Source organism: Lotus japonicus, chromosome 3, assembly GCF_012489685.1.
Source record: "Lotus japonicus ecotype B-129 chromosome 3, LjGifu_v1.2".
Taxonomy (NCBI): Eukaryota; Viridiplantae; Streptophyta; class Magnoliopsida; order Fabales; family Fabaceae; genus Lotus; species Lotus japonicus.
The window spans coordinates 25,167,278-25,178,881 of NC_080043.1; the positions used below are offsets into that span (position 1 = coordinate 25,167,278).

General features: G+C 35.2%; 1 protein-coding gene and 1 long non-coding RNA gene across 2 annotated transcripts; both read left to right on the plus strand.

Annotated features, from left to right (window-relative positions):
• Positions 1–573: 573 nt before the first annotated feature.
• On the plus strand, positions 574–3,435 carry LOC130748256 (uncharacterized). The gene is made up of 3 exons (XM_057601442.1): positions 574–866; positions 1,065–1,258; positions 2,933–3,435. The coding sequence occupies exons 2-3, from the start codon at positions 1,100–1,102 to the stop codon at positions 3,098–3,100; spliced, it is 327 nt and encodes a 108-aa protein (XP_057457425.1). The 5' UTR covers positions 574–866; positions 1,065–1,099; the 3' UTR covers positions 3,101–3,435.
• A 5,893-nt stretch (positions 3,436–9,328) lies between these two features.
• Positions 9,329–10,321, plus strand: LOC130749761 (uncharacterized). The gene is made up of 2 exons (XR_009023064.1): positions 9,329–9,684; positions 9,790–10,321. It is a non-coding gene; the product is annotated as an uncharacterized LOC130749761 (long non-coding RNA).
• Positions 10,322–11,604: the final 1,283 nt, after the last annotated feature.

An 11,604-nucleotide genomic window follows, 5' to 3' on the forward strand; every position in this document is an offset into this window, starting at 1 on the left:
GGTAGTGGAAGACAAATTGTGGTTAGTCAGGAATATGAGATATAATTTAATTTAAAAAAATCAAAATTAAAATAAATTAGGTGAGCTATTACATGCTTACCCTTAAATAAAATAGAAATTATCAAGTAAGCCACTTGCAAGTTTCCAAAAGTGGTAATAATATTTTCTTTTTGATTTTTTTAATCTTCCAAAAAAAGCTGAAACCTCTTTTAATGTATGCCAAGTGTCAAAACTTGCCATCTTTTAGATTCTCTTTTATATACTATTTAGACAAGTTAAAATTTTAACTTGTTTGGACAAGTCAAAAGTTTGAAATGTCTAAACAAATATTAATTTAGACTTATTTCAACTCACTCATCCACATCAAATCCCACATGGCACAAACAACACAATTTTGACAAATATTTTTCAACAAATGTTTTTTTGTGTTATTTATAAAAAATGTCCCCGTAATATGTTAAAAAGGAAAATATAAGAAGAAAATAGAAGTGTTCAATTAAAACCCTTTTAAAATATTAAATGAATAAAGTTTTTATCATTATTTATAAGTTAATAAATAATTTCAGCTTCCTCATAGAAATGATGCCATATGCGAAAAAAGTTGAAAGATAGTGAAACATCGAGTTGCAGTGCAGTGTCAGTTAACGCGTTGCTGTTTCTGGACTTTTTGCCTTCCATCCCAAACAATTTCCATTCAGCTTCCAATCCAAAACTGCTGTCTCTCTCTCTGTGCATTGCGTCGCGTCGCGTCGAGTGACTCACTCCGTTTCCAATTCCGACTCTCCTCGCCGCCGCACCGACACAGCGGAGCTTGAACTCGCCACCGTTCTATAATGAGCTTAGGGTTTTCTCGCCCACACCCATATGTAAGTCTTCTCCTTCCAATTTCAAACCCAATTCTCTCGATTTCGTTCCTGCGTTACTGTAATCTTCAATTTCATAACCCTAATTTTAGTTACTTTTACTTTTTTTATGACTTCCGATGACTTGAGCTAGATATCTCGAATTTCTGAGCTAATCAAGTGTTTGTTCTTTGTGCAATTTGATTTTTGAATGCGAAACAGGTTTTGAGTTGAGCTTGAGCCTCTAGTTAGGAATCATGTCGAGGCCTATGCTGCTTGTCTTCTTGCTGATTATACTTATAATCACCTCACAGTTTGAGTGGAAACAACCGCTTGTGGCCGATGTCGATTCCAATCCAAATGTTTCCCAAAAGCAGCGTCAGATTTCCAAGCCCGAAGAAACTGTAAAGGAGAAGGTCTTGATTTGAATCTTGCTCATCCTTATTTTGTTTGGTTCATGTATATATGTTTCTCTTGATATGATCAGTACAATGAGATGAGTTATATGGTGTCGTAAAATCTAAGTCTTGAGATAGTGTTATGTGGTGAGGTTATCCCTTAGTGTTGTAGCATGAGAGGAGGCGTGAATATATATATTTATACACCACATTGGACAAAGAGGAAACCACACTAGTGGAGGGGACTACTTTTTTCACCCATAAGTCTACTTGGCCATATCTCTACTTTTTTTTCATCCAATGTGAGACTTTTCATTATTTAATTTTGTTTTTTACTCACACTTGAAGTCTCTAAAGATAGTCCGTGTGCTAAGAACTTTATGAATTTCTTGAAATCAAGATAAATGATTTGGGATTAGTGTTGGTGGAAGCTATATGTTGCTTAGTTTAGGTTAGATTGTAATAGAGATCGATCTTGCTTGGCTTATAGGCTGATTGGTAGTCCATGTAAAAATTGAATGGAAATGTTAACAGGGTAGCAATTTGTGATGAGTATCTTTTCTACATCTTATCAATTGTTAGCCAATTTCTTCTAGCCTTTCTGTGGTACTTGTTGAGAAGTCTCACATTGACTAGAGATATGGCCAAGACAACCCTTATATATGTGAAGACAGTCCTCTTCTATGAACCTAGCTTTTGGGGTAGAGTTTGGTCGAACCCAAATTCTAATGTGCTTAACAGTACTATTTTGCTTATTATTGAGGAATTTTGTGTTTGTATTCATTATTTAGCGGTGCTCAAGCTCCCACAATTATGTGCATTTTCTTCGTATATGTAATACCTATATGCCTGGATACTTCATCGACATGAATCTGTGAAGTTTACAAGCATTTTATCATAAGAGGAGTTGTGTAATTCTGATACAGCTTGGATACTCTTCAATACTGTTTGTGAGTGGTTCCGATATGTCTCAAGATAAGAAGCTCTTAGTTTACTTTGGATTGTCATTTTCTTCTAACTGTTTCACATGAGAAGTAACTTATCTCTGCCTATATCAATGCAACAAAACAGAAAATGTTGGCAAAGCTTACAAACGTAAACACTGGGTCAAATCTTTAAAAATTTCAACACAACTTGAGAGATGCATGAGCACTCTGGTTGCTGGGTAGAATCTGCATGAGACGTAGCAAGCAAGACTGTGTTACTGAATATCAAATACTTTTCATGTATAGTAGCATTGTCGTATCAGATATATATCATAATATCATATCCAATACCAATACCCCTGTTGTACTTTTGCATCTTATGATTCTTTCCAATTAAAACAAGTCATTCATGGAATTTTAACCACACATGGCTTCTACGCCTTATATAAAGTTGTCTCACTATGGGAATAGTCATGCATGTATAGGCTTTGATTTGAATCTTTTGATGTTGATCAATCGGTATTTTAGAAGATTATTGTAAAGCAAATTTGGAAACTGTAAATAGTGCTGCTAAGTGGTAAAGACATTTACAAAAAATATGTCAGTCTTAGTTATGATGGCTCATCTACATTGTAGTTTGTACCTTACAATTTTGTCTCACAACGTATGCTCTAGCTCCAATTTTGCAATAGAAAACTCTTTGTTGGGACCATGCTATTTTAATTAGATTTTACTGAAATTTTCTGTAAATGGATGTTGCTTGTAGATTATTTTAGTGCAAGAGAAGAATATTCGAAGACTGAATGAGCTCGTGCGGCATCTCCAGGAACAACTGCAGCAGTGTAGAGGAAGCAATGGAACTACAAACGGCACTTCAAGCTCTTTAACTGAGCGGATTCTTGAGCTTGAGCGACAACAAATATTAGAGGATTGAGCCAATGCAGCAAATATGGTAATATTTATGCTCAAGTTGTAAAGATTTGTCCTAATTCCTTGAATATGAAGGTTGTAATAGATTTGCTCCCTATCTGAATGTGGCGCGCATCATTTAATGAAAAGTGTAAAATGTTTAAGACGTCTGTTAACCCTTAAGTAACTAAATACAACCAGACACTATGGTCATGATCTAGACCCACTATAGGAGTAAGTGTAAATGTATAATGCAATAGTAACTTCTAGAGGGGTCATGTTGCTCAGATTGGGGTTAACATTGAGATCGTGAGAACTTTCGAATGAGAATTTTACATTGCATTATACATTTATACTTAATCCTTTAAAATGGTTGTGCGGTGATTTAGAATTTTACTTCAAAAGAGAAAGTACACTCTACAGGTTAAAATACATTGTGAACAGTTGCAATTCTGTTTAAAATTGTTTATGTATAATAAATTTATAATTGGGGTAAATATATTCTTGAACTTATTATTTGATGTCAAAAGCACTATTTTTGGTTTCTCTAAAATTTATAATTTTAGTTCCTGCCTGTTTTTCTAAACTTTTCATTTGGAGTTGTTTAGTCTTCGTCATGTACATTGTTGACATAGCTGATGAAGGTTCAAGTCATCAGTGTCAAATGTAGTAATTTCAGAGAATAGTAATGAGAGCAAATGAATGAATCAAATACTCTGTTTTCCTTGATGATTAGCTATGATGATCTACGAGGTATATTTAGGAGAATAAATGAGCTCTTAGAAGTAACAATGTACATGAGTGTACCATGACCCACTCACCTAACTAATTGACAAATAACAGAAATACTGACAGCCATGTAACTGATAAAACTATCTCTTTACTGTCTAATATCCCCATGCAAGTTGGCGAGTGAAAAATGTTCACCATGGTCAACTTGGAAATGAAAGAGGCTAAAAGGAGAGGAAGTAGAGCCTTTGTGTAGACATGTGCTGAAATAGGAAGCAATCTCATCAGACCAGTTTGAAGTCGTTTGCGAGCAACATTACAATCAATGTCATGATGTTTCTTACACTCATGAACACTGAATTCACAATTATATGTAATATGTAATGCGCTCTGGTTATCATATCAGAGTGTAGGCTTACAGGTACAATATATGTGGAGATCACGAAGGAGATAAGTAAGCCACTGAAGCTCACAAGTGGCTGTATCCACGTCACGATATTCTGCCTATGAGGATGATTGCCAAAGTGTGTTGCTTCGGAGAACGCCAACATACATGAATTTCCAAGAAAAAAAAGCAGTACCCTGAAATGGAGCAACGATGGTCCACACAACCTCCCAAATCCACGTCACTAAAATCGAGCAGCTGCAATGAAGATGAGCGCGAGAAGTAAAAGCCAAAACCAGGAGCACGTTTGAGGTCACATAGAACTCGAATTGCAGCCTTGTGATGTGGCTCAGTTGAATGAGCCATGAATTGACTAAATTGTTGAGTAGCGTGAGAACGTGTCGTAGTGAGATAAAGCAAGCAACCTACAAGTCTTCCACAAGCACCAACATAAGATAAATGAGCTCCTGCTTCCTCAGATAATCTGTTTTTTGGATCAATTGGTGTGGTAACATGCTTGCAAACCAAGCATGCCAGAATCATTAAGAAGTTCTAGGTAATATTTTCGTTGAAATAGTGTGATTCCCTTCTCTCAATGTGCTACCTCAAGTCCTAAATACTATTTGAGAACTCCCAAATCCTTGATGCCAAAAGAGGCATGGATAATCTGTTCAATGGAATCAAATTCCGTAAGAGAATAGGAAAGCCGGATGGAGGAAGCCTCCTCCCTCTTTCCTCTCCCAAGGGGGAGGAGAGGTTGGACGCGGTGTGGAATTGTCAAGGCTCACATTTCCATAATCTGTGCTAAGGTTTTTCATTTTTGAAGCTGTTTCTCTTAAGTTTGACGGTGGTAGACCTTAGTTACCAAGGCTCACATTTCCCTGCATGTGGTAGGCCTCAGCCAGACATGGATCTTTGACCTCGCCGAGTGCGAACATGAGGGTCAATCTGGCTTAGAAAATAGTATATAGTATATAGTTTATATACTAAAATTGTTGTTGGGCTGGTAGACTTCTAACATCCTTCAACGGGAAAAGAATTGTTGTTGCAAGAGTATATAGTTTATCTACTAAAATTTAAAAATAATCCATTTACCAAACAAATTCCCCTACATCTTGAGAGAGAACACGTGAGAAGGGAGACATATGATATGTGATGGACTAATGACTTAATCACACTTACTTTCTTCTTCATCTCATTTCTACTCTTTTTCTTCTCATCTTTCTCTCTATTTCTTATTGCATCATCTATCATATCACTCAAGTCTCTCTCTTCTCTTTCTATCTTGGTCTTTGTGAGTGGAGTTAAAATGTGAATGGAGTATTAGAGTAATGAATCATTCACACTTTAATTCCACTCACACCATGAGTGAGATATGAAGAGAAGATAGATAAATGAATGATATGGTAGATGGTGTGGTATGAAATGTAGATGTATATCTAATCGCCACTTCAGGTGTATACCCAACTTAGAATTTGAAGGTGCGAAAAACACTAGAAAGGGGGGGTTTGAATAGAGTTTTTGAATTTCGGGTATACTTTTTTGGCTTTTTCAAAACTCAAAGATAAAAACTAAGTGCTGAATGATAGGAAGTAAAGCACACGAGTATTTTATCCTGGTTCACTTGAGATAAAAGCTCAAGCTAATCCAGTCCACCTGTGAAGGTGATTTCTTCCTTCTTCTGATGAAGGCAATCCACTAAAATCAATGAATGTTACAACTGCACTTTGCAATCTGCTAAGTGACTAACAGTACACTGATTTTCTCACTAGTATCCTCTTAAGAAGCTGATCTACCGATCCTCTTAAGACTAGCTAAATACTGAATCAACCTTGATTCAGTCCTCTCAAGATCCGACCAACCTTGGTCTCTTGATGAACTTTACAATATGATGTAAAAGGTTTCGGGTTTACACTGAGTGCTTCTAACAAGCGAATAGTAAACTCAGAAGTTTAAGAACAGTGAAGAAATAATGCTAAGAGAATGGTTCGTATATGTTGAATATTTTCAGCAGAGTTTCTTAGTCTCTTTCTTCTTTCTTCAGCCTTTATATACTCCAACACTTGTGATGTAGCCGTTGCTAGGGTTTTATCCGTTGGAGTGGCAATTCTGTAATATCAGACTGCTAGGCTGTACAAGGTAGGTGGCGGACAGACTGAGACTTGTACGACGTTGTACTGTGATAGCGACCTGTCCTTTCACCAGTTGACTTGTGATGAAGGAGCTTCAGATGAACGTTGATGAAGCTTCTGATCATCGTCAGATTGAAGCTTGGAATCTTCTGACCATGCAACTTCTGCTTCTGAACGAGTTCCTCAGAACTTCTGATCGTCAGAGCTAGAATAGCCTGGGTCTTCAGAACCAACTTCTTACAAGTCTTCAGAACTTGAGTCTTCTGCTTCTGGACCGTTCCACTGGAACATCTGGTCTTCAGAACTTCTGACTTGAGGTCTTCAGATCTTCTTGAGAGCTTCCATCTTCAGAGCTTCTGAAGTATTTTCCACTGTTCAGAACGAACATGATAGATTAAATAGCTCTTTTTTTAGTAACCCTTGGTTCTTCTTCTTCTGAACGAATAGGCTTGGGTCAGATTCAGAACCTGTTTGTCACAACTTAAAAAGACAAACGTTAGGGTACCACAATTGTTCATCATCACAAACCTTAATTGTAATCATCAAAACATAGAGATACAACCACTGATCAAACCTTGATCTTACAGAATTGACATGTTCGTAGGTACTATTATCATTACATTACATTACAATAAATTAAAAGTTAGGTCAGCTGCGGAATCTAAATTTCTTATAATGTCTACCTAATTAAAAGGGACACTTGAACCAACTCACAACAAATCTTGTTATCAGATTGAAGAAAAAAGAAAGGGGAAAACAAGTTTGTTGAGATTGTTTGAGTTGAAGCAGAGTTGTTGAAGCTTATTGGAGGGGTGTGGGATGAGGCATCTTGGTAAACTCTATAGGTATTCATGAATCATATCTTAATCATGCATTACAACTGAAAGGGGATCGATAAAGAATGTGAAAAGGGGAAGGGAAAAGATAAAAAGTTTTATATTTGACTTAATTGCACTTTTGGTCCTCCGAAGGGTTAGCTCAAGTGGTAGGGTTGAGTGGGATGAAGGGTGAAGAGTCTATGGTTCGAACCCTGAGGAGTGACTAATTTACTAACAACTAACATTTGTCTATCAAATAATTTAATGTAAATGTGCAATTGGCATCTCAAAACTTTAATAATAGCATTCTTAGTCTCAAATGTTACACTGTATTAAAAGTTTTGGCCCCCTTTTAGTTTAACGTCAGATTTCTAACTTTTTTTTTCCTACGTGGTAATTTTTATGTGATGTGGGGACCAAAAGTGCAATTAATTTAAATCTCTTTCATAGTTTAGAAGTTATATGTGCCATATAATATTTTAATTTTTAAGCAACCTTCTCTTTATGTACAAAAGTGTTTTCTTTTTAAAGTTACAAAAGTGTTACTATCACACTCTTTTGAATACATTCCTATATACACACTCCCTAACTTGTTTTTTTTTTTTAAACATCACATTTGCTCCATTTTCAAAAAAATGTGTTTATTATTTAAAACATAAACTAATCGCATGGAATTTGAAGAGTGATTAAAAAAAAGTGTATTATTACTAGCATTTTTCCTTAATTGAACAATTATCCTAACACAATTTACCCTGTAAATAATTCAAACATTAACTTAGATTGTAAATTATGATTAATATAAGTATATAGTCATCACTCGTCCGTTAACATATGGCTTTGTCACTGAATAAAAACATGTCAATTAGTTTTAGCACATAAGGAGTATACTGTGTAAATAACATGTACTAAATACTAGTAGTAAAAATATGATTTATGGGCGAACCAATTTTAACATAGTTCACATAGAATTTATCCAATACTATATTACCATGAACCATTAAGAACTACTTTGAGGATGTGGAATGAAGGTTGATTCGTTGGTATAAATATGTATACACGCAACATGAGAGTGCAAAAACGTGATTAGCAGTTGAATAAACATTAATTTTTTTAAGGAACATTAATTCAATATGAAAAAAAGTGGTTGAGTACCAATTATGATCATCTTCCATGTGAAAATTCTCTTATGTCTCATTGAAATTGTTTTTATCTATCTTTTTAAATGTTAAGTATTAGTGTATTACAGAGATATATGTGAGATTTTTTAAATGTTTATAAAGATATATATAAATGTTGATAATGGGATATAAAAACACCCTATTCCGTTGAAGGCTTTGCAATTTGCATGTATGGTTAATACTACATTACTACAATAACTGTTCAACCAAATGAAGAGACACCAAATTTAGGAATTAAATTGTGATGACAGTATGTAACTTGTCCAACTCTCTAACTGGGGAATGGTCAAATATGGCAAATCGGCAATTATGGATCTCTTTAGCTATACACAACAAAATATCACATACTATGGTTTGGATGAACATCTAAATTTGCGGGTCAATATGTCCAAGTTCATCAGATTTATGCATATTTAATAGTTAACAAATACGGAGACTTTTTTAGTTTTTTCTTGTCTATGCTCAACACAACTAACATCACATGAAGGGATGTCATTTAAGACAAACCAACTCTATCCTTCTGCTAGACCAGAGAACAATAATACAGCAGTGTCTATAATAGCTGAAAAACAAACTAAATATAAATACATAGTTTAATTTTATGAATTAGCGTTATTTTTTATTGGTACATCGGAAAGTTAAATTGCACTCATCAGGAATCGATCCATGGACCTCTCCTTACCCAACCCATATGTCTCCAACTCCTATCACTTGAGCTATCATACAAGGACAAATATAATTCACTTTTAAAGTAATCTCACTTTATAAGAGCTTTATCGACCTAATTAGATGAAAATGAAATTTTAATAAATAGCAAACATATCTTATAAAGTATAATTATTTTATAATTTAAAATATAAATTAACATGAAAAGAAAAAAATTTAAATTATTGACGTAAAAAGTCAGCTGTGGATTTAAAAGATAATCAAATTTTCTTAGTTGTTTAATTTTCCACATGTTATAAAAAAATCAAATTTGAAACAATCACTAAGTCTGAAAAACGAGTGAATTTATGAGAAGTAATTAATGAAGTAGTAGGTGGCGCTGCAGAATTCCGTGCATATATCATGGTATACATTTTCTCCATTATTGCGGCTTCCTCCTCCACTTATAGCAACAATTAATTTTGACATTTAAATACATAAAAAAAAGTCAATCAATAACCTCCTACCCCGTATGAACGGATCACGATGATTTTCCTCTTTGTTTCCTTTCCCTTCAAATCCACTATATAATGAACCTATTCGCTCAAAATATCTATGTATTAGATGTTTGTTGCTAAGTTCATTCAACCACTAATCTTTCTTCAATTATTCTAGCTAGCAACACTCAAATTGTCCTGCAATTTTTGTCATACATATACAAGGTATGAGTTAATTTAGATCAATTAATCCCATAACTTCTATTCCTTTCATACTTTATATGTGTGTACATGTATAATGAATTGTTCTTTTCCTTATTTCATATATAGCCATTGGAATTATAAGGATTCTTCACAAGACTAGAGATGAGTGAAAGAGCAGGGTTGGAATTTGAGCTGAGCTTGTCGCCGCCACTGCAGGCTGCAAATTCTTCATCGGAGGGTTCATGTGTGTCTAATTCTGAAGGTGATGATGGAGAGACAACAAAGGACATGTTTCTGGCAGGCTGTCTTCATTGCCTTATGTATGTTTTTTTATCATCAGCTGATCCTAATCCCAAATGCCCCAAGTGCAAGAGTACCGTGTTGGACATTATTGACTTCCTTAATAACAACCAAAACAACAACACCACAAGCAGTAAGCAATGGAAGGTTTGAGATCTCCATCCCCAAACAATGTCTCATTTTCTGTTCTGATTGAGATGCACACCATTTATGACCAAGAAGATTGATTACATGTATATTTGCACTTTTTCTAATTTTCTTTGTTAGTTATTAATTAATTAATTACATCTTCCTCTGTGATTGTTTCTCCAAACAATTGTTCTCTTTTAATAGAATCATTTTCAATCATTTGTAATTATACCTTTCCGGTCTATATTGTTTTCAGCCTTTTTTCCTTTACACGGCACTGATATTTCTTTTATCCAGACTTTGGATTAGTATGCTTTGCGTTTCATGCTGAAGCGTTGAACTGCGTTATAGGTTAATCAACAATCAATAGTATTTGAAACCAATAATGTGTGCTTCATACTTTTATTGATTTTGATTGTCTTAATATGCCCAAGTGTTGATTCCGCTGGGATGATGGATTGCATTCAGTAAATTTCTTTCGCCGATCGAGATAAGAAAGGCTGCATTCCTTGAACTAGTTGCTTTGCTTTTCGCTTGGTGGACTGCATTCCTTTACAGATTGCTGTCCAATCTTCGTCGAGATGGATAGAATGCACTCCTTGAATGGATTGTTTATCACATATATTCTGTCCGAGGAATGCATTTCTTAAATAGATTGCTTTTGTTTGGTCTCTATCGAGACAAGAGAGATCGACTGCATTCCTTGAACGGAATGTTGGCTCTTTGCTCGGTGAATTGCATTCTTTAATGAATGTTTATGTCCAATCTTCATTGAGACGGATAGACTACATTCCTTAAATAAATTTCTTATCGTGTCTATTCACTAGGGGACTGCATTCCATAAAAGGAATGCCCATGTCTAGTCTTCGCTGAGATGAGAGAGACTGCATTCCTCGAAAGGATTACTTGCTCTTCGCTTGGTGGACTAAATTCTTAAATGAATTGCTTATGTTCAATCTTCACCGAGTCAGATAGAGTACACTCCATGAATGGATTTCTATCATGTCTAATCCACTAGGGGACTGCACACCTTTAAAGGATTGCTTATGTCTGGTCTTAACCGAGACGTGAGAGACCGTATTCCTAGTATGAATTTCTTGCTCTTCACTCGGTGGACTGCATTCCTTAACAGATTGCTTATGTCCAACATTCGTTGAGGCATATAGACTTCCTCGAAAGAATTTCTTGTCACGTCTATTCCGCCCGAGGACTATATTCTTTCAAAAGATTTCCTATGTTCGGTCTTCGCCGAGATGAGAAAGACTGCATTCCTTAATGAATTGCTTTGCTTTTCACTCGGATGGTAGACTACATTCCTTCTATTGATTGCTTGTGCTCGTGACATTTTATCTGTAAGTACAATAAGTAAGCACAAGAAACTTCGGGTAATTTATCACCAATTTCATTAAATTCAAAGAGGCAAAGTTTAAATTGAAACAAACGGTAACAAACTTATAGAAAGCAAACTTTAAGAAATATAAATGAAAACTAAAGACCATGTCCTCTTGTGAG

What these genes read in the sequence shown, in the direction of transcription:
- LOC130748256 (XM_057601442.1), top strand. Translation starts at nt 1,100, where the DNA reads ATGTCGAGGCCTATGCTGCTTGTCTTCTTGCTGATTATACTTATAATC. An exon ending in AAGAAACTGTAAAGGAGAAG is followed by an intron (nt 1,259 to 2,932) that starts GTCTTGATTTGA and finishes TGTTGCTTGTAG; the next exon opens with ATTATTTTAGTGCAAGAGAA.